At 36.7% G+C, this 21978-nt stretch overlaps 3 protein-coding genes and 1 long non-coding RNA gene across 4 annotated transcripts in view; all 4 read right to left on the bottom strand.

The window, feature by feature from the left end:
- Positions 1-21978, bottom strand: part of LOC141363191 (uncharacterized) — a 479244-nt gene that overhangs the window by 374155 nt on the left and 83111 nt on the right. The window lies entirely within an intron of this gene.
- Positions 1-21978, bottom strand: part of LOC129444805 (zeta-sarcoglycan) — a 399770-nt gene that overhangs the window by 325948 nt on the left and 51844 nt on the right. The window lies entirely within an intron of this gene.
- Positions 10812-13191, bottom strand: LOC129444807 (uracil nucleotide/cysteinyl leukotriene receptor-like). Its single transcript, XM_055205729.2, has one exon. The coding sequence runs from the start codon at positions 13189-13191 to the stop codon at positions 12268-12270; it is 924 nt and encodes a 307-aa protein (XP_055061704.2). The 3' UTR covers positions 10812-12267.
- LOC141353410 (uracil nucleotide/cysteinyl leukotriene receptor-like) lies at positions 14729-16823 on the bottom strand. The gene has a single exon (XM_073859995.1). It carries the CDS (start codon positions 16709-16711, stop codon positions 15662-15664), a length of 1050 nt encoding a protein of 349 aa, XP_073716096.1. The 5' UTR covers positions 16712-16823; the 3' UTR covers positions 14729-15661.

Below are 21978 nucleotides of genomic sequence, written 5' to 3'. Positions count from 1 at the left end.
GGGCTGGAATCTGAAGATAACAGGCAAAGCTGACCGTATGTATTCACTGCACACCAGCACTGCTTCACACTCTTTGAATAAGGAAACTGTGCACAGTGTGTAGAATGAGCTATTGAGTATAGAGAGAGAGACGGAGAGGTGAGAGTTGTGTCGAGGTGTTGAGGTTTGGCTTAAAGTAGGTGGGAGGAAATAAGAGGTGACAAAAAAAAACGTTAACATATTGACGCTGAACAACTGATGTGTGTTTGTGTGTGAGGTTTTGTTAACATTGTGGGGGAAATCAATGGAAGACCACCACCATTAACTTTTACACATACAGTATTGTATGCAGTTATAAGATCATGTAAACAAGACAATTTTTTTTAAATACTAGTAATTTACAATTTACCAGTAACAGTACATTCACATGGGGCGAAATCGGTAACGCTTGATGGAAGGCTTGTCTTAAGCGTGGCTAACAGCCAATCATAGTGGCCGCAACACATGGTCCGGCCATGCATGAATGTAATTGGCTGGCTCGCACTAGGTTTTTGCATAAGGCGATCTGATTGGCTGACGCACGTGTTGGCGCTTGAAAAGTTGAGAAATGTTCAACTTCTGTCGCTAGCAACGGCAGTGACGCGAAGTTGACGAATCCACAATTCAGTTCTGCAACGCATGACGCCACCCCATTAAAAGTCAATGAGAAGCGTTAATGCTTACGCCCAGTGTGAATGTACCTTAAGAGAAGGTGTAATATTACCAGTAATTTACTGGTAACGTGGGCTACAGAAAAAAAAATATATATATAGACCGTAGATTTAAAGTCATATCTTGCCATTGTTTACAAAACCAACCTCGCCGTGCGGTGGTTTAGAGGAGACTTCCGCTCTCTGACAGAGTTTTCCGGTATTTTGGTACTGGTGTGTGAATGATATCTGACGTTGTTGCGTGTGTGAATAAAAAACGTTTTATTTACTCGTATTTACGAAGTCATTCTGGTAAGTTTATGGTAATTTAGCGAAATTACTGTGTGAAAGAGGATACTGACAATCTACCACAGGTGCTGCATGTGTCTTTAAAGTGGTTATGGGGGTGTATTTAAGTTTAAAGTGTCTCATTTAGTGCGACCAAAAAAAAATTCCGGAATCAAATTTATTATGGGACTAATGGGATAAATTTATGATGAGATATCTTTTTGTCCGGCAAATGCAGAGAGTAATAAAAATAGTTTAAAGCCTTTAATTTTGTACAAAGTACATATTTGCACCTAAAGAGTTCATTCATCTTTTTTGTAGCTCCAGTTTTCACTCTCTTCCTGAAACACATGGATTTGAAAAACTCAGTGTCTCTGATTGGCCAGCTAATCTGTACGTTGTGATTAGCCTGAATACCTCTGAGGTCAGCCGGAAACATGACGCTCCTTACCATGTTTGAAAGATTTGGTTGGTAACAGGAGTTAACTTACAGGCTGTAAGTCCGAAGCAGAAGGAATTATGATAATGTCGGTCTTGTGTACATTACCAATCCCAGGAAGTAAACTGTTGCCTACAATCCGTGTGTTTGTGGTTGTCCAAGAAAAGAGATTTACATTGAAGACGATCGTTTACTTTGGGGTATGTACCTTTTGCATATCGTTAACATGTACTAATACACACTTACACACCAAAGGAAATTTTAAAACGTGAATTGGACAATAGGTGCTCTTTAAATGCATAAGAAGTGCTGTTTGTTTTGGTTTTTAGGCAAATAACAGCGGAGAAAGACAGAACAAATTGTGTATTAGTTAAATTAGTTATTTCATTTATTTGTCCTTTCGAAATTCTCTTTGTATCTGTGGCACTTCATTAATATCCAACACCATAACTGACAATACGAACAAGCACATTAAATTATGACCAACATCAAACAATAAAACTTTGAAAAAACAGGATCACAGCTGAAATATCACAAGAGATTGTGTAGCAGAGCTATACTGGAGGGTATGAAATATATTTATGCTTGAGGAATCCGTACAAATGGTACCCTATACCTCGGTCCAGATGGTAGCAGTTCATATTCACCGTTAAAGGGGATGTAAAACATTCCGGAGAACTGCATGGCTTTTCCTCGCAACTCAAGATTCGTACGATGTTGTCAAATGACATTGTTTAAAACTATCAGTCTGTATCAGTCACTTTACTAAAATCACAGCTATCACAGTTGCCCTTCCTCGTCATTTACTCTTTGGGATAAGTATAATCAGGAGAGTAAAGGTCTCTTCACTCACATTCTTACCAATGACCCTTCAGATGTGACACAGTGGTTAGTGTGCCCATAGAAAAGAAAAACCACAAGTCAGTTCCCTTTAAAATCTACGTTGTTTCTTCCAGACAGCAATGAAATTAAACTGAGATCAAATTGAAGCTTTTGCTGATGTCTCCTGCAAGATGTTTCTCTGAGAAACAGATCCTAGTAAATCACGTTTCAGAGAAGATTTCAAAAATACACAATCTCAAGGCTTTATTTTCAACAAAAACACATTTCTCATCAGTATCTTACAATTCAAGCATCATAAATCTGGCATGCGTCCCTCTTCTTTGACCTTAGGTAAATTAAGATGTTTAAGCATCTTTTATAAACATACTGGTGTGTATCGTAAGACAAATGAATGGCACACATTTTAAGATTTGTCGGTGCAAGTTATTTTCTGTTGAGAGAGCTCCGACATATGTTTTGGCCTAGGACTAGCCTGAAGCCTTGAATGTGAAACCGGGGGAATATGACAGATGCCAGGTTTAATAAATAACCATTTTTACAAAGTTCCAAAGTTTACGTTATGACATTGTTAGCACGTCCCCTTGCAACAGTTAAGTAACCTCATTACCACCAACCTGTTACAACATATGTCGGCGTCTGTGCATTATTTTCATAATTAATTGTTTATCAATCGTTAAACAGTACAAGTAAGAAAGAGAAAGACAAAAAGATCAAATATGAGACTTTGGTGTCATCTACATATTTTTTGTAACAATTTGGCTAAATTCATATTGTTAAAGTTTTTCTGTGGTCGTCTTTTTGGTAAATAAAACCTATTTTTAGGAGCAACAACATAAACAAACGGCTTTTGTGTACTAAACGCAAATTCCTTGAGAGTCTTTTTACAGTAGTTTATTTCTGATAACAAGGTAAATAAATTACAAGTAAATTATCTTCATTCATATATCATACCTAACGTGTATGAACTATTACACTAAGCTATCGTTATTGTGTAAAATCTACAGGTCCTTGAATTCTTGCCTGGCTACCAAACCTCTCCGCACAGTTGTGATCCATGCTCAACGTCTCATCTCGTCTTAAGCAAACCAAAACATTTTATTTTCGACACGGTACTTGTTTCAGAGATAAGTTTAGCCACTAGCCAGGCTGATAAATTAATACAGACCAGAAGTTCACCTCAGTTCAGGCACGTAACTGCGTCAACGCGTGTGCGTTCGATGAAGCTGTCTATAACATCCACCTAAATGTTACTTTGACGTTACATCAATGTTTTTTACACAACATTTGCCACATCAATGCACTGTAAAAAGTTAAAGTTGGATCAACTTAAAAATTACTTCAATTGGTAACCCTTAAAAATGTTACGTTTTTTTTAACTTAAATTTGCTACATTTGAGTGAAAATTTTAAGTTAAAAATGTTTACTGTAAATAGTTTAGGTGTTACCAATTTAAGGGCCCTACCATATACCTGCTGCAATGCGACGCAAGTATTTTTTGCTAGTTTCAGCCTGACGCATTTATCCTTTTCATGCTCAGCACCACAATATTTAAATAGCAAGTGCATTTGCATTCATTTTGTGTCTATCAGGCACATTGTTGGCGCGATGCTATTTTGAGGTAACTAAAATAGACTATGCCACTGAGCAACTAAAATCTGGTCTAAAGTCTATGGCGCAATATTTTTTGTTATTAAAACAGCACATTAAAAATATGTGCCTATAAACGGGATGACAACACGCGTAGACATGGACTTGCATGCGCAGCAGCATACAAACATTTTTAAATATGAAAAATGAAAGGATTAAAATTTAAAAGATTATTATTGTGCCTATTAGACATAAATGAGTACAGATTACTGGACTTTAGGCTTTAGTTTTTAAATACTACCCCAAAGATTTATTGTATATGATGACCTGTACCTTTGGATATGAGATGAGAACCATAGTAATATTTTTCAAAACACTCACAGCATTGTCCCAATGATAAAACGTCTCACTACATGCTCACTAAAACCAAAATATTTCACGAACGTAGCATTTTTATCTTGTGTCTGCAAAGTAAAATGTATGTTTTAAGTCTAAACAACATTTTTAATGCAAAACCTTTTTCGCTTCTGGGAAGTTGACTACTTTCAGTGTACTTACGAGCATTTTCGAGAAACCCCTGGTGTGTATCTGAGCCGGCACACAAATCAAAAAGCGCTGGCTCCTCTTCAAAAATTAGTCTTTTGTCATTGTCCTGCTGTAATAAAATGCCACTGGCTTATCATAAAATATAAGACAGCAGAATCTATCTGGCTTTGCATCAATTGTTACACAAAGACTAGAGTCTAAAAATACTCCAAATGTTTCTCAAACACTAGTCTCTTGCATGAAATATTTCTGCAAATGCACAGAGGTATACTATCGTTCAAATGTTTAAAGTCACTTACTTACAGTTTATTCATACTTTTTTTTTAACATTTTTCAAACTCTGGGAATTATGTGAATTATGCAACTTCGAGAATTTGTTGTGACTAAAAAAATAAACTTGGTTATATTTTAGTATCAGCAAAGTAGCCACTATAGTTTGTAGAAATAAAGCTTTTACATTTTATCAGCTCTTTTGAAATCTCACCCTGAGATGGATTTACAATTGTTTTCAGCTATCTAAACTCTTATTGGTTGCTTTATCTTCATTATTTAGTCCAAATCATGTGTTTTGAAAACATTTAAAATAAAATTGTAATTGTAAAATTTTGTCTACAAGATAAATTTAAATCTTAATGGATGGATAAATCTTGAAAGGAAGACAAGGAAAAAGAATAAGATGTAAAGAAAAAAGGAATGTGTGTTTGTGTGTGTGTGTGTGTGTGTGTGTGTGTGTGGAGAGAGAGAGAGAGAGAGAGAGAGAGAGAGAGAGAGAGAGAGAGAGAGAGAGATGAAGGAGGCATTGACACTGCAGTCTATCAATTTAATGTGGTGCCAGCAGGAGTTTCACATCTGTTAGGGATGAGGCTACTACGTTCTCCCTCTATATCTTGCTGTCTCTCGCCCTCTCTCTCCTCATCCCTTTCTTTGTCCAGTCCCTTCTTTTTTCCCTTTGACAGGAGCAGGACTCATTATGCTTTTATTAGGACAGACTCAACAGAGGTACGTGTGTGTGTGTTGGTGTGCCTGCCTTTGCAATGACATCACTAAGCCAAAATGTCATTTTACAGTGGGATGTGACTGCCGACAGTTTTTCCTGTTGTAGTTCTTGTCCTTTTCGTCATTTTCATGTACTCCACTGGTTCTACACTGCCAAACAATATGGTGACAAGCTGCCCTTTTGACCCGCAGTGAGCATGCAAAATATGCATGCGCGCGGGAAAAAGATAGGGTCGAGCGACAAACATGTCCATCACGTACGGTCATGAAAGCTGGATGGAGTCGAATCTAGAGTCGCTATTGTTTGCCATTCGACCAGGGCAGGTGGAAGTGTCTTCAGTGATGTCAACATGAACTTATCACAGTGACACACATAGCACAACAGTGATAAATCATGACTCGCCCTGTGGGGTCTAACCAGCATTGTTTCGATTACCAGTCTCATTCACTTGTGCTCTGGTTTGCCCTTGCACAAAAATAATAATCATTCTAGAGACAAAGATATTGTATATAATACGATTGGGCACTGCTTTTACCACGTATACACATTTTTATGAACAATTTGGTACAACAGTTAACTGTACTTTTAAAGGTACACAATAGACTCATGTAGCTGAAAAGGTACAACATTGTATTCTGTTTAGTATACCTGTAAAGGTACAAAACGGAACCCTAGGGTGCCACCCCAGTGACTGGGGGTACAATTTTACACCTTTCTTTCTGACAGTGTAGGGGACAATGCAGAAATGCTCAATATGGCCGCTCTGGCAACAGATGTCCCACCTTCCAGTTAAAATAACCAATCATCAATCAATAAAGATTGATTTACTATGGGGAAAGGGTTCAAAACAAAGTCTTGCAAGGCATTTGATAATATGTGCCACATGCCTGCCAAAATAACATAATATTAAAAAAGGTGTTTAGCCCAATTTGAGCCTAAGAAACAAAAATTATGATACAGTTGATAGCTTAATTGTTGGTCAGAAATATGTTGTTTAATTCTAATTTTAGCATGTGATTTTAGAAATATCTGTCTTCCCCCTTTTTAGGTAGACAAGACTTTAATTTTGCATGACTGAATATCTGCCCTGAGGTGTGCAAAAATGGCCGCCAAGTGGTGCACCTAGTGACCTTGCTACAGGTCACTGGGCGCACCACTAGGCGGCCTTGCTACAGGTCACTGATTCAAATGAACCAATAGACAAATAGCCATATTCTTTTGTTGTTTAAAGAGACTTCTGTACACTGTTTCTGTCTCAGCCCAAAACATAAAGTCTTGTCCAAAAGGTACTGTCGCTTTTACTGACACTTTCTTTTAACCAAAACCACTATGATTAAAGCTAGAAGTATAGTCCCATTATTACGAATACACAAGGGTCCGCGTACATTGTGCATGGAGCAAATTTTGTCATCAGAGTAGTCAGAATAGATTTTTATAACCATGTGTACTGTAGGTCGCGCATATGGGGGATTCCCGCGAAATTAGACTTATGAGGTGTCATGAAACATTTTGATAAAAAGTAAATGCAAAGTAAGGGTGTTTTCACATATACACTGTTTAGGTCGGCCCAAATGACGTGTCGCTCAGAGTACGGTTCGTTTGGGTCAGTGTGAACAGAACAGTCGCACTCGGGTGCGCACTAAACGACCTCTCCGAGACCGCTCTAAACAGGTGGTCTCGGAGCGGCTGCCGCCGAACTCTGGGGCGACCCACCTGTGGTGTGAACACTGCTGTCTCCTTTACGTTTGAGCTGATGATTTTATAAATGCATAGCTGTCCTCCACACACAAATAGTGACATTACGGGCTTTTAGCAAACATCTCCGTGAGAAAGGCTTTAATAGAACAGCTACGCAATTTCACGTTAAAGCAAAGAAACTTCGCAAACTTCTCCACATTCTGATAGCTGCGCTCTCCCTGTCAGGCTGGTTGTCGTGGAAACGTGGGGGTGGTCATGAGACGGTAAGAGCTGTCAGAGACCAATGGCAGGGCTGACCGTTGTCACGTGGTGTACGGTGCGGCATTTCGAGTACAGTAAAAAAAATAATATGTGAACATGGACCGCACTAACTGAAAAATGATACAATGTATTTTGGTGCGCTCCGAGGCCGCACCACGGTGCGCACCAACATATGTGAAAACACCCTAAGAGTATCGAAATGAGAAGCATACAGTTACAAACATCTCTTCACGTACTATTTTGCACATGATTTCAAATGACATCATACAAACCAATTTTGTTGTTTTTTTCCACATTTAAGGGGGAAATTTTCATTACCGCAACATGTCCATGACTGGATTTGGGTTTTTTGACATGGAAATATTTATAATTAAAAAATCTAAAAATAAAAAGCTTTAATGCATGTTGTACTCTAAACATTTACAGTCAACAAACATGTGGTATTTGCTGGTCATTGGTAAATGTAGAGACAATAATAAGGAATATAAATGTGTCCAAGAACATTTTTCTCATCCTCCGCAACAATTTTCAATCATTGTTTAAGCCCTCAATGAACTAACATTTAAAAAAAAAAATTGTTGGAAGGGACATAATTGACTGTGACATTCAAGATGGCTACCAGGTAAGCAGATCTTATTTTTTCTCTCCAGATAAAAGTTGAATTTTGTTTGTCATAGTACCTAGACAACTTTTTAGTTCTCATTACCAAAACATGAGTTTGTAAATGCATATATTTAATGTAATATCATGTTGCGGTAATGATAATTTTTGATAATGATAATCTAAAAAATGTAAATAATTCTATAGGAAATATATTTTAAATCCTCTAAAAATAAAGATTATGGTAAGTTCAGACCTTAATCTTATATGTGCAAAAAATTTGCTTCAAGGGCTTTTTAAAAAAAATCTGATGCTGGACACCTTCTAAGTCTGGATTTCGTTAAAATCACCCAAACCTGTACAGGAGAATGTAGTATGTAGCCAAGAAGATGCATTTGCATTTTGTCGCAATACACAAGTGTTAAACATCTGCGTACACGTTCAAGTCAAATAAATTATGCTTTGCAAGGTTGTGCATTCGACCTTTCGCATACGTTTGCGTACACGTAAGAAAACTGACTATACTATAGGGCTTAAAGGTCACGTTCTTCCTGATCCTATTTTTTAATCCCTAGTTAGTGTGTAATGTTGCTATAATAGTATAAATAATACCTGTAAAATTATAAAGCTCAAAGTTCACTGTCATGTGATATATTTTCTTTAACAGAATTCGCCTTTCAAAGCCTATACAGCAAACCGCCGGTTTGGACTACAGTCCTCTACTTCCTGTTTTAATGACGTCACTAGAACAGTTTTTTGACTAACCTCCGCCCACAGGAATACGTCAGTCGCCAGCTAAGCTAGCGGCAAGCTAAGCTGCTATCGAATCACAACACACTAAACAAGCTACACTATCAGAACTTGTTACGTATTTCTGAAGGAGGGACTTCATAGATCAAGGAACACATCAGCCAGTTTTTAGGACAGTGAAAACAGCGCTATACAGAAAAGTAAGGTGTGTGAAAAATACTGTGTTTTTTACACGTGGAACATAAACACATGTTATATAGCACACTGTAAACACAATCAAAGCTTCAAAAATACAGAAAGAACGGGACCTTTAAGAATATTTACCCCTTAAGAGTTAACGAATTTCACAAGATCTTTGCATGTTCACATTCTCATTTTGAATACTTTTCTTTACATTGTTACATTTTAAACAATCTTTCTTTAAATTGTAAGTATACACATACATGTGTGGAGTCATTCCTGTCACAAACTCCCATCAATTCCCTCACAAACCCCTAGGGGGTCACAAATTCCCTGTTGGGAGACCGTGCCATTAAGGTTATAGCAATAATGGCAAATAACAATTTGAAATGTAAGTGTTACCCTGTTCTCTTGAGGGCCAACTTGACCTTCAGCTTCCACAGCTGAAGCCAAAGAAAGCCTTTTAAAAAGTTGGTGCCAGCGGCTTTTAAGGTAGTGAAGTCTAAACGAGTGCACTTTATCTCAGAATATCCAGTTTTGCCCCGAAATCTATCATATTGTGAAAGTAAAATACCCTGCTTATGACACCGAATATTGACTTGAACCACAGTTCGACTGATAGAAGTTAAAAAAATTATGTATGGAATCAGATTTTTTTATATATAGAATCGGAATTGGACTTAAAAATGCTTTATTGTCAAGTGTGTGAGAGGAATCAAAAAATATAAAGACACATAATGCAAGAAGAAATGCAACATGTAGAAGAGTTAAGGGTAATTTGAATAAATATAAATTTATTTATATATGCAAGGTATGCATGTGTGAAAATGTTGGTGACTGGCTTGTGCTTCTTTATCTCTCATTCATCTATACCTCCCTCTCTTTCTCCATCATGCTCACCCTGTAGATGAAGCTCTAAGGGACTTTCAGTAGAAATAAAATGGTGACAAGAGATCATCATTTTTCAAACGGGTTCGAGAGAAGACAGGATCAACAAGAGGACGGCCTCTTACTTCAGTCCATAGAGAGATGACTGGGACCTTTATCCAGTCTCTCTCTCTTTCATAGTTTGTGAGAGGTCGAATTCAAGCCCACTACACCGAAGGTTTCTGAAACTTTCAATCACAAGTTCCCCCCAAAAGTCTCAAAGCCAAGCTCTCTTGTCTCCACAACCACAACTGAGAGAGACAGTGACACATTTCTATTTTTCACGCTCTGTAGAGAAAGAATGAATGCTGGCTTTCTTTTTTTCTCAACTGCTTATGGTGGGGAGATGAAAGCACTGAGATCAAACATTTCATGTAGCTGATAGAAAGAATGTGTGGGGATAATCAGAACCTTTACCATTATTTCAATCCTCTGTCCTGTTTTGCCTTCTAATACAGGGTAGCTTACATTCTTCCCAGTGAGTGCATTGAACCTCAGGACCACAGCGGCGCGACAAGAGTGAAGGATTGAAAGGATCTGACCAGACCGATGGCTGCACCAGGGCCTTCATGGCTGGGGATGTGTGGAGCTCATGGAATTAGTGCTCATGAAATGCAGGTTAGATAAACATCCAATTGCTCCTCCCTCAATGCGTGTATCGATTAAAGTGTAAAAAAACAACGTTATTTTTGTGTATTTGGTATAATACAATGTGTTCGCGTGCATTGTAAAACCTAAAAGTTAACTCAACTCAACCCATTTAAGTAAACCGGTTGCATTAGTTTTAAAACACATACATTTGAGTACTGTGAACTTAAACAAATTGAGTCATTGAGTTCACACTACTTAAATATAAGTGCATAATTGCAATGACTCAAGTTCACAGTACTTAAATTTATGTGTTATAAAACTTAAATGGCCTAATGCAACCGGTTTACTTAAATGGTTTGAGTTAAGTTAACTGTTTTACAGTGTGGTTTATGGTTAAAAAAACACATACCGTACATTTTTGTAGCACCAGATTTCACTTTCTTCCTGAAACGCATGGATTTTGTACAAAATTCAACGATTTGAAAAGAGCTGTGTCCCTAATTGGCCAGCTAATCTGTATGTTGTGATTGGCCTGAATACCTCTGATGTCAGCTGGAAATGTGAAGCTCCTTACCCTGCTTGAAAGATTCGCTCATAATGCAATGCTAACAGGAGTTAACTCATAGACTGAGTCCAAAGCGGGAGGAATTATGATAATGCCGGCCTTGTCTACATAACCAATCCTAGAAAGTAAACTACAATCCGTGTGTTTGTTGTAGTCCAAGAAAAGAGATTTACTTTGGAGACAATAACTCGCGTCATCGTTTACTTTGGGGTTTGTACCTTTTGCATAACATTAAATGTACTAATACACACCTACACACCAAAGGAAATGTAAAAATGTGAATTGGACCATAGGTGCCCTTTAACTTGGGAATTACCTTGTATATGGATTAACCGATTTTCACCATGAATATACTCATAGATGTTGGAATGGCGTTAAGAATAAACAAAGATGACACATAGCTGCTTCTGGCGGCAGTTTTTTGAATGAGTGTACACAAAGGATCTAAGATTTACAGCAGATAGTGATGACTTTTGCACCTTTTCCTCATATAAATCGTTGACCTTGGTACACTTGGAATATTTTACTTTTTGAAATAAAAATTGTGACAGTTTTGTATGTTGCGTTTGATAAATTATAATAAATAAATGGGTATTTGGTCAAAATGCCTGAATAGTGTAATGCGTAATATAGTTTATCTATACACCCGGATCTCCTTGTTTCTACAGTAGCCCTAAACGGACAAACTGTTCTACAGAGCCCTATGTTTTGTCCCTATGTTGTCTTAGACTACGTCATGTTTGTCCTGTGGCAGCTACAGTAGCTTCTCTTTGCATTTCGACATTGAGGTTGTTGCGATATCTCAACGTTAAATGCTGCTTAAACCCACATTAAACCTTTAATGAGAAGAGAAATTAAATAAAAAAGCAGATTTACAGAAAACAAACACTACAGAGTTTACAACCATTTACAAAGATCTACACACGATAAGCAACAGGTAAACCAAAATAATATTTCATAGGGTCAGATAGCAGATAGTCATATATTATTTAAACATGAGAAAAAGAATTAAACGTGAATGTTAAAGAAACAAATTAGCACGCTATAACTCCTTAAAACACAAAATGTGACCCTGACTGTGAAATCCAGATTAAAGTCTCATAATCTGATTATGAGATTAGGAGCATAAAATCATTAATTTCTCGTTGATTTCAATCAAGATATCAAGGTTATATTCACAAAATGTTCTTTATGTAGAAAACAGTAAATAATAAAAAAGACTTTAGCTGGGTTTTCAAAGAGTGTGTCACATATGTGAAACTGCATTTACATATATAAGGTTTCTCTAATGATCGAATTAATCTGGTGTCACGTGTGTTTTACAGCATCAGGCATTTGCAGGACCTTCTGCATTAGCACGTTCAGTGTCATTCTCCACGGAGCTACAGCAGCACGCCAGAGCCGCGGGCAGTTTTCCCTGGGACAGATATAAAATCGGCTGGGAGATACTACTAACGTCCATGAATCCAAAGGCGATATATTGTATGGAGCAATCGAAGACGTCTGGAGAAAAATAGTCTTTGAATGGAAATAGAGCCACAGTAGGCAAGTAGCTAAAAACAATGATCATCAGAATGATGACCACCATCTTACAGGCCTTTTTCTTGATAGGGTGTCTCTTGTCTCGTCCTGGAGCCGACTGTCTTAGAGCCCAAAGAATGGAAATGTTACAGAACACCATGAAGACGAATACGGTGAGGATCGTGACGGTGAAGACTTTATCAAAGTTTGGAATGATTCCTACACACTTCCCTGCAGAGTGGACCAAAATCAAAAACCACGAGACACCAACGGAAACAGGCCGATGCCATGTGTCCTTTAGTTTGGTGAAGATAATGGGATGCATTACAGCCATATATCTGTCTAAAGAGATACAGGACAAGAAGAGGGGCGAAAAGTCTTTGACACCATAGAAAAAACGCAGGATGTACCAGTTGGCGCTGGTAGTCAAATAGACAATGCTTGCAAAGTTCAGAGGAGGAACAAGACAGAAGAACATGTCTAGCACAGCAAGGTGGGCGATGAAGATGTCTGATGTGGACGACTCGCGTCTCTTCTTCTGAATGAGCCAAAGAACCATTATGTTGGCTGGGATGCCCAGGAACAGGTTGAGAAACTGCAATGATAGGTAGAAGATAAGGGCTGCTGGTATGTCTGCACAGGTGGCATACACAGTCTTATCGGTCTGAGATGAGTTCAGAGGGCGATGACTGATGAGCAGAGAAGAGTTGATGTAGGTGAATATGTCCATTATCACAAATGTCTGTAACCTTATACAAACAGCTGAAAAATACAGTAGATTTATAAATATTAATAGGTTCAAATTTAGAAGGATGGACTCACTTTACTTCATTCCATTTTTACTTTTTGTATTTAGAATAACTATCAAAACTATGAAATACCACAAATGCAATTTTCTAGTGACCAAAATTTTTGAAAAGATTCAAAGGCCGTTTGACCAACATGAGTTTTTGATTATTAGTTCTGAATTTTAACTGGAAGACTATGGCTACACGATACATTTTTTTTCCATTATTGTTTACAATGCGTGGATGGCACGCACTGATTTGTTGAGCGGATTTATTTCATTCTGCAGAGAAAAAGGACTGTCGTTTATCGCGTTTTGGGAAAAAGGTAGAAAAGATGACAGAATAACACGGGGAATATCGGATTGTGCATAAAATTAAGCATTTACTTTTTAAAACTGAGCTGATACAATTGATTTTGGAGGTAACTGTTTTTTTTTTTAATAATAGATTTTTAAAAAATGCCGTTTATATCGCGTTTTGGAACCAAACTCTTCACATAACATTTTAATATATTTTAAGGATTTTTTCCACAATAGTTTTAATATCCCTATTTAAATAGGTCAGGTGGTACAACCAAGCAGTGTCTTTTTATTTGCCAGATAAGTTTTCATGCGCTCATTGTGTCATGCTGATTGTTTGTTTATTTGATGGTGGCATTTAAAATGAAAATTCTAAAAATAGTTTAAAACAACTTTACTATAAAACGAACACTTACAAATTTAAGAACAATAATTAAAAAAGTATAACAATTATAGACAACATTAGCTTGCATTTATTAGCTTGCATTGTCAGTTGACCATGAAATGATACAGTCTTTCTGAAAAAATAAATAAATCCATAGTAATGATCATTTTGGTCATCACTAAAGCGTTAAAGGTGCAATGTGGGACTTTTAAAAGGATACTACATAACTATATTATCAGTGGTGTATAAACATCTTGCATAATAAACTGTATTGTTTTTATTAATGAGCCGTTTTTATCTGCATACACCCGGGTCTCCTTATATGGACGTCACCGCCATGTTTCTACAGTAGCCCTAAATGGACAAACTGCTCTACAGAGCGTGTTTTGTCCCGAAGGGGCTGTTTACACTTGGTATTAAGATGTGTTTTCATCGATCGGATCACAAGTGGACGAGAGAGACACATTACGTTTACACCTGGTATTTAAATCCGTCTCTTTTGTCCACTTTCGACCGCTTCTGTGCTGAATACTATGAGGGGGTGGTCTGTGAGACGGTGGGCGAGTCTCTCTGCCTGTCATTCAAACCCGAGCGAGAGTAATTATGAGTTTATATGGATGCAAACTAATATAATGTCGGAGTGCACTGCTTGTTTAGTAAGTAAACATGCTGCACAGTGTTTTGTACATGAGTATGTTGAATTTTCAGCGCAATTGATGAAATAGGATCGCTTTCACACGCTTTCAAAACGAAACTACGGAGATCAGCCGCTTAGTTTTATCAATGAAAGGCTAAAAATAGCGCTGTTCACCGAATGTTCACGGCAGAAGTAAAAAAAGACGTAAAACTTGTGTTTAATACATCAGATTAGATAAATGGGCCGAGAGAAGGCGGTCGCGTTTGGCTGTTCGAACGCATTCAACCACATGTGCGTTCCGCAACTCCAAAGCGATCCGATCGAAAGTGGTTTCGACCACCTCTGGATGTGGTTGAAAGTGGTCGAAAGTGGACGAGCTCAAAACGTTTTGAACACCGTTTACACCTGGCATTAACGTCGTCCACTTGTGATCCGATCGACGAAAACACATGTTAATGCCAAGTGTAAACAGCCTCTATGTTGTCTTAGACTACGTCATGTTTGTCCTGTGGCAGCTACCGTAGCTTCTCTTTGCGTTTGTACATTGAGGTTGTTGCAATTCGATATCTCACCGCTAAATGCAGCTTAAAATTAAACCTTTAATGAGAAGAGAAATTAAATAAAAAAGCAGCTTTACAGAAAACAAACACTACATACAGAGTTTACAACCATTTACAAAGATCTACACAAGATAAGCAACAGGTAAACCAAAATAATATTTCATAGGGTCAGATAGCAGATAGTCATATATTACTTAAATATGAAAACATAATTAAACGTGAATGTTAAAGAAACAAATTAGCATGCTATAACTCCTTAAAACACAAAATGTGACCATGTCTATGAAATCCAGATTAAAGTCTCATAATCTGATTATCTTCAATAAATCATTAATTTCTCGTTGATTTCAATCAGTGTTAAAGATACCAAAGTTGTATTCACAAAATGTTCTTTATGTAGAAATCAGTAAATAATGAAAAAAGACTTTAGCTGGGTTTTCAGAGATTGTGTCACATATGTGAAACTGCATTTACATATATTGGGTTTCTCTAATGATCTAATTAATCTGGTGTCACTGGTGTTTTACAGCATCAGGCATTTCCAGGACCATTTGCATTAGCACGTTCAGTGTCATTCTCCACGGAGCTACAGCAGCACGCCAGAGCCGCGGGCAGTTTTCCCTGGGACAGATATAACATCGGCTGGGTGGTACTACTAAGGTCCATGAAGCCAAAGGCGATATATTGTACGGAGCATTTGTAGATGTCTGGAGAAAAATAGTCTTTGAATGGAAAGAGAGCCACAGGTGGCAAGTAGCTAAAGACAATGATCATCAGAATGATGACCACCATCTTACAGGCCTTTTTCTTGATAGGGTGTCTCTTGTCTCGTCCTGGAGCCGACTGTCTTAGAGCCCAAAGAATGGAGATGTTACAGAACACCATGAAGACGAATACAACGAGGATCGTGACGGTGAAGACTTTATCAAAGTTTGGAATGGTTCCTACACACTTCGCTGCAGAGTATACCAAAATCACAAACCACGAGACACCAACGGAAACAGGCCGATGCCATGTGTCCTTTAGTTTGGTGAAGATAATGGGATGCATTACAGCCATATATCTGTCTAAAGAGATACAGGACAAGAAGAGGGGCGAAAAGTCTTTGACACCATAGAAAAAACGCAGGGCGTACCAGTTGCTGCTGGTAGTCAAATAAACAATGCTTGCGAATTCCAGAGGAAGAATGAGACAAAAGAAAATGTCTAGCACAGCAAGATGGGCGATGAAGATGTCTGATGTGGACGACTCGCGTCTCTTCTTCTGAATGAGCCACACAACCATTATGTTGGCTGGGATGCCCAGGAACATATTGATAAACTGCATTGACAGGTAGAAGATAACGCCTGCTGGTATGTCTGCACAGGTGGCATACACAGTCTTATCGGTCTGAGATGAGTTCAGAGGGCGATGACTGATGAGCAGAGAAGAGTTGATGTAGGTGAATATATCCATTATCACAAATGTCTGTAAGCTTATACAAACAGCTGAAAAATACAGTAGATTTAAAAACATTAATAGGTTAATATTAAGAAGGATGGACTCCACTCCATTTTGACTTTTTTTATTTAGAAAAATCATCAAAACTATATGAAATACCACAAATGCAATTTTCTAGTGACCAAAAATGTTGAAAAGATTCAAAGAGAAAGACCATTTGACCAGCATAAGTTTTTGATTATTAGTTCTGTATTTTGTCACACAATACTGTTTTTTTCTGATTTAAACATTTTTTTTCTTGCAAATCAGTATTATTATAAATAAAACATCATTACACACACTCACATACACACTTGCTCTCTAATAGCGGGCATGTTGTCACAATATAATATTTATGTTGTCAAGTGTTTATTGAAGGACGCCTCTATCTATATAGTTTATTATTATGTAGTTTATCTTTCAAGTGAATTTTATTGAAATTAACTCTACTAATACATTTGTAATTAATATGTATTAACTGTTGTGGCCATTTTTTGAAAGATACAATATAAAAAATGTTTACACTGTAAAAAGATTCCGTAGAAATTACAGTATTACTGGCAGCTGGTTGCCAGTAACTTACTGTAAATTTAAATTTATGTTATTTACTGGCAACAGTTTGTTCAAAGTTAAATGAACATTAAACATTATCAAGTCTTTGTCTTTACAGAATAAAACTATAAAATAAGAGCCTCACGCAAAGCATTCTGGGAACCAAAAATCCTCATAAACCTTTTTCCCTTTTTTTCCTTCAGATTTTATTTCCCAGAATGCCTTACTTGAGGCTGTTATTTTAGTTTTATTCTGTAAAGACAAAGACGTGCTTATGTTAAATTTTCATTTAACTTTGAACAAACTGTTGCAGGTAATTAACAAAAATTTAAATCTACAGTAAGTTACTGGCAACCAGCTGCCAGTAATACTGTAATTTTTACGAAATCTTTTTACAGTGTACCCAACAATTATAATGTAACATTTAAAAGACTTAACTTATTTTTTGTTTATAAAATGTAATAATATATGAAGAGTTTGGTTCCAAAACGCGATAAACACTTTTTTTAAGTTACCGCCAAAATCAGTATTGTATCAGGTCAATATTAAAAAGTAAATTCTTAATTTTACGCAAAATCCGATATCCTTCCATGTTATTCTGTCATCTTTTCTCCCTTTTTTCCAAACCACAACGAACGCTGGTCCTTCTTCTCTGCAGAATGCAATAAATCCACTCAACCAATCAAAGCGCACCATTTCACACATTGTGAACAATAATGGCTGCGTTTTGAATACACACGGAATCCTAGTTTTCCTCATCTACTTTGTACTTCGTGATCAACAAACAAACAAAATAATACTTTAAATGGCATTAATAAACATGTGGTGTTTTTCTGTGACGGGGAAGAAACGTTAGCCTTTAAAATCGAATAATTTTTGTGAGAGTCACTCGGGCGAAGGAAAAATGTCGGCTCTTGCTTGTTCTCACACAACAGCATCAAGCTTCTGTCATGCTAACACACTGACCTCAGGAGATCTTATGAAAAACTTTTTATTATTTTACTCAGTCAATGAAAATCGGACCAAAACATTTTACAGCTAATCGCTGTCGTCAAAAAAGTTTAGCGACGACGTCCCAAGGATGATAGAAGCAATGACAGTGTTCTTAATGTGACAAAGTGTTTTGATTAATGACGTTAATGTTTATTTTTTTAATCAGTGTATACCACTAGTCAACTAAATGAATATAACATGGCAAAGATGAATGCACATTTATAAATTGATTCAATAAATGTATAGCATTTTGAAAAAAAAACTTCGGTTTTAAAATACATTTTTGAAAATCAAATAATGGATTAGAATTTTTAATGCAATTATAAACTAAATATGCTATGTGAAAGTTTGTAACAGAAAACAGTCGTTTTTATCTTGTCACTTTCTTGGTATAAAAATAAAGTTTTTACCCAAATTAGTCAAAATGGATTACTTTACTATAAAATGAACACTTACAAATGTAAGAACAATAATAATACAAAAAGTATATTAACAATTATAGACAACTTTAGCTTGTATTTATTGAAATAAATTATAAGCTAATTTATCAAAATTAAACCATTAATTTTTAACAAAGAAAGACAAATCGTATCTCATACCTTTAGTCTATACAGTAGTGTTGAAATGGTCCACTTCAGAAGTCTACAGCAGGATCAGATGAAGTTTGTTAATACAAATAGAGATTCACTCACATGATTCAAACCACAGAGATCTTCAAGAACCAATCAAACCAAAGTGTTCTAGATCCTAAAGGCCACTATGAAAATGACCTCTATCAAATAACTATTTGTATATGAATGTGTTCACTGACCACATAAGATTAGCATCTAGATATATGCTGATGAACTAGTTTGTGGATAGTGGGTTTGATTTCACTACTGTAAAAATCATTATACTTACATTTTTAAGTTTAATAAACTTGAATTTACAATTCATCTCAACTTTCTTAACTAATAAGGAGTTGATATAAATATACAGATAAAAAGCGAAAATATTTTAAGCAAATTCGTCTTTATTTTTATAATTTATAACAACACATCACTAGTCAAAAAAGTTTAAATTAAATGTAAATTTAAGTTGATTATAAAAAAGCAAGTGCAACAAGGAATGTTTACAGTGTACACTGTAAATAAAAAGTCAATTGAACTTAAGTTTTTGACTAATGTTGACTTATAACTTATAAAAGAGTTCAAATTATTTAACTTAATTTGTTAAGTTAATGTAAAACAAAAACTTATCTTGACTTGATTTTTTTACAGTGAACACTGTACGTGACATTTGTTTAAAAAACATGAGTGAAGTCAAGCAGCAACATACTTATTCTTATATCAGCCAAATGCAAAACAGTCAGATGCAAAACTTATCAGTGATACAAAGCAAACATGTGTATTGTGGCTCTGTGTAATGTGTTATGTGGCTCAACGGAAGAGCAATGGTAAGCCAGAGGTGGACAATGTACACAACTTGCTTACTTGAGAGAAGTACAGATACAACTGGCCAAATGTTACTCCATTGCAAGTAAAAGTTGACTCTTTTTACTTACAGATAAAAGACCAAAAGTACTTGTTTTTATAAGTACTTGTAAAAAGTAAATGTCAACACACTACCTTATGGCTCTACAACAACCTGACAAGTTTGTGGTATCTGTGGAAGATTTTAGAATGTTACAAAACCTACAGAACTGAAAAAAGAGATTCATTTTTGATTTAACACTCCTACCACCCCCACCATTGTGTTAACATATTACCAATGTATACGCAAATATATGGGAAATAGGGAAGCAAATACATACAAAGAACATTTGCCTGACCACAGGGGCATGTATTTGTGGTGGTCAGGGGTGGCACTGTCCCCCACTGAAATCTGGTTGGACACCCCAGATGCCCCTCCCCTACGAGACAACTCTGGTTTTCTGTCCCTCAGCTTTAACAGTGTGTGCTATGATTCAAGTTCATTGCTACAATCTGGTGACAGTCATGAACAAAATCCCTGCCATCACATTCGAAACATCATTTTGTAAAAGAAAACATTTGTTACATTAAGGACTTCAAACATAACTAGATAACACATTTCGCTTACTCACAATCAATAAGCTCATTTGAGATACGTCTCATGAATGTAGACAAAAACTGCCTGCATTTAGGAGTGCAATAACATTTGAGGCTTACAATAAAAGTGATTACACCAAATCAAATGAGTCTGTCGCGTCACATAGACGACAGAATCAAGTAAGATCTCTTTAACTCCGCGAAGGTTTTATTTAATCTAAAATATTAAATGATTCGAGTTCTCTATCACTAAAATCTGTCAAAGCAAATCACGCCAGCTACTACTGCTCATAAACACGTACAAGTTGATAGTGAAATCTGGAGCTACAAAAATGTATGGTACGTGGAAAATAATGTGTTTTTTTACCCATTAACCATGCAAACACATTGTTTTATAACCAATACACAAGATAACGTTGTTTTTAGCAATGAAATAGGTGCTCTTTAATCTTTGTTTTGTTAAAAGGTCATTTAAATAATCGTGGCTTGAAACATGCACACTGCACTGAGCATCTGTCTTCATCCATTTTGCCATGAAAGCCTCCAATTGATCAGTGTTTCAAAAAATGATGTAAAATCGCTGAACTTCACGACACATGACCCTAAAAGAGTGATTACTGAAAGACTGTCTGTCTCCTGCAAAAAACAATCACGTTTCAGAAAAGAAAAAACATTGTCTGACTAACGTAACTGCTTTCTGCTCAGTGACCTTGACAGAAATGGTGGAGTAATTAGTTGAGTAAAAAGTACATTTGCCTTTTAAATGTAGTGAAGTTAAAGTAACAAGTTTCCAGAAAATAATTATCAAGTACAGATACTCAAGTAAATGCGATTCGTGCTGGCAGATTAAATCGGAAGAAACACATTTTCAAAAATGAGATATGATGTATATGATATAGATTACATATGATATATTTTGACATTCTCTTTGAAGTTGATAGTCAAAGTAGATTTTAAGCAAAATCGAAAAAAAGATTTATAAAGAAATAAAGACACCCATAAGTATTAGGTTAAGCATTTAGGATGGTACAATGTACAGATAAAAATCATAGATATTTAACCTCCTAAGACATGGTGTGTCCACATAAGTGGACATCAATTTTTTTTTGTTGTTTGTTTCAACCCCAATCAAACACAGTGGTCAGACACTGGAACAGACGGTGGTCAGAGCAGGCCGCAAACATTCAAAGATGGTCAGACAGACAAAGTTAGTGGCAGACAGCAAACACTCACTAATCCAGGGATAGACAGAGTTCAGGGCAGGCAGCAAAAAAAAACAGAGGTATGAACACCCCAAGTCAAAACACAGGTAATCCTTAGAATAAACACTAGAGTAAACCACTCGGTATGTCGCTGGGCAAACAATAATTCACGGAAATTATTGCGGAGAAGATAAATCTCCTATTGATTGATGGATCGACTGACGGGCCGATCGGCGGACACACAGATTGACGTACGCACGAATGGACGGTCTGCGGGTGCACTGATTGACAGACGCACAGAATAAAAGTCTGGCTTTTATAGGGAAGGGTGTCACATGTGTGGAGTAATTAGAGTGATGTGTGGGATGATGGGAATTATAGTCCTAATACTCCGGTGAACTTGACCACTGAAAATTGAGAGGAGTCCCTACTGAAAAATGCTGCTGGTCACTGATTTAAGGTGGCTGTAGCTGGTTTAAGCTGGTTCTCCCAGCCTGGCAAAGCTGGTCAAGCTGGTGGGTCAGCTGGTTTTCCAGTCTGACCAGCTAAGTCCAGCTTAAAAAGTGACCAAAAC

The sequence above is a fragment of the Misgurnus anguillicaudatus genome, chromosome 3 (assembly GCF_027580225.2).
Source record: "Misgurnus anguillicaudatus chromosome 3, ASM2758022v2, whole genome shotgun sequence".
Classification (NCBI taxonomy): domain Eukaryota; kingdom Metazoa; phylum Chordata; class Actinopteri; order Cypriniformes; family Cobitidae; genus Misgurnus; species Misgurnus anguillicaudatus.
This window is presented reverse-complemented; position numbering and strand designations above follow the sequence as displayed.

What these genes read in the sequence shown, in the direction of transcription:
- LOC129444807 (XM_055205729.2), bottom strand. Translation starts at nt 13,191, where the DNA reads ATGGACATATTCACCTACATCAACTCTTCTCTGCTCATCAGTCATCGC.
- LOC141353410 (XM_073859995.1), bottom strand. Translation starts at nt 16,711, where the DNA reads ATGATTTTTCTAAATAAAAAAAGTCAAAATGGAGTGGAGTCCATCCTT.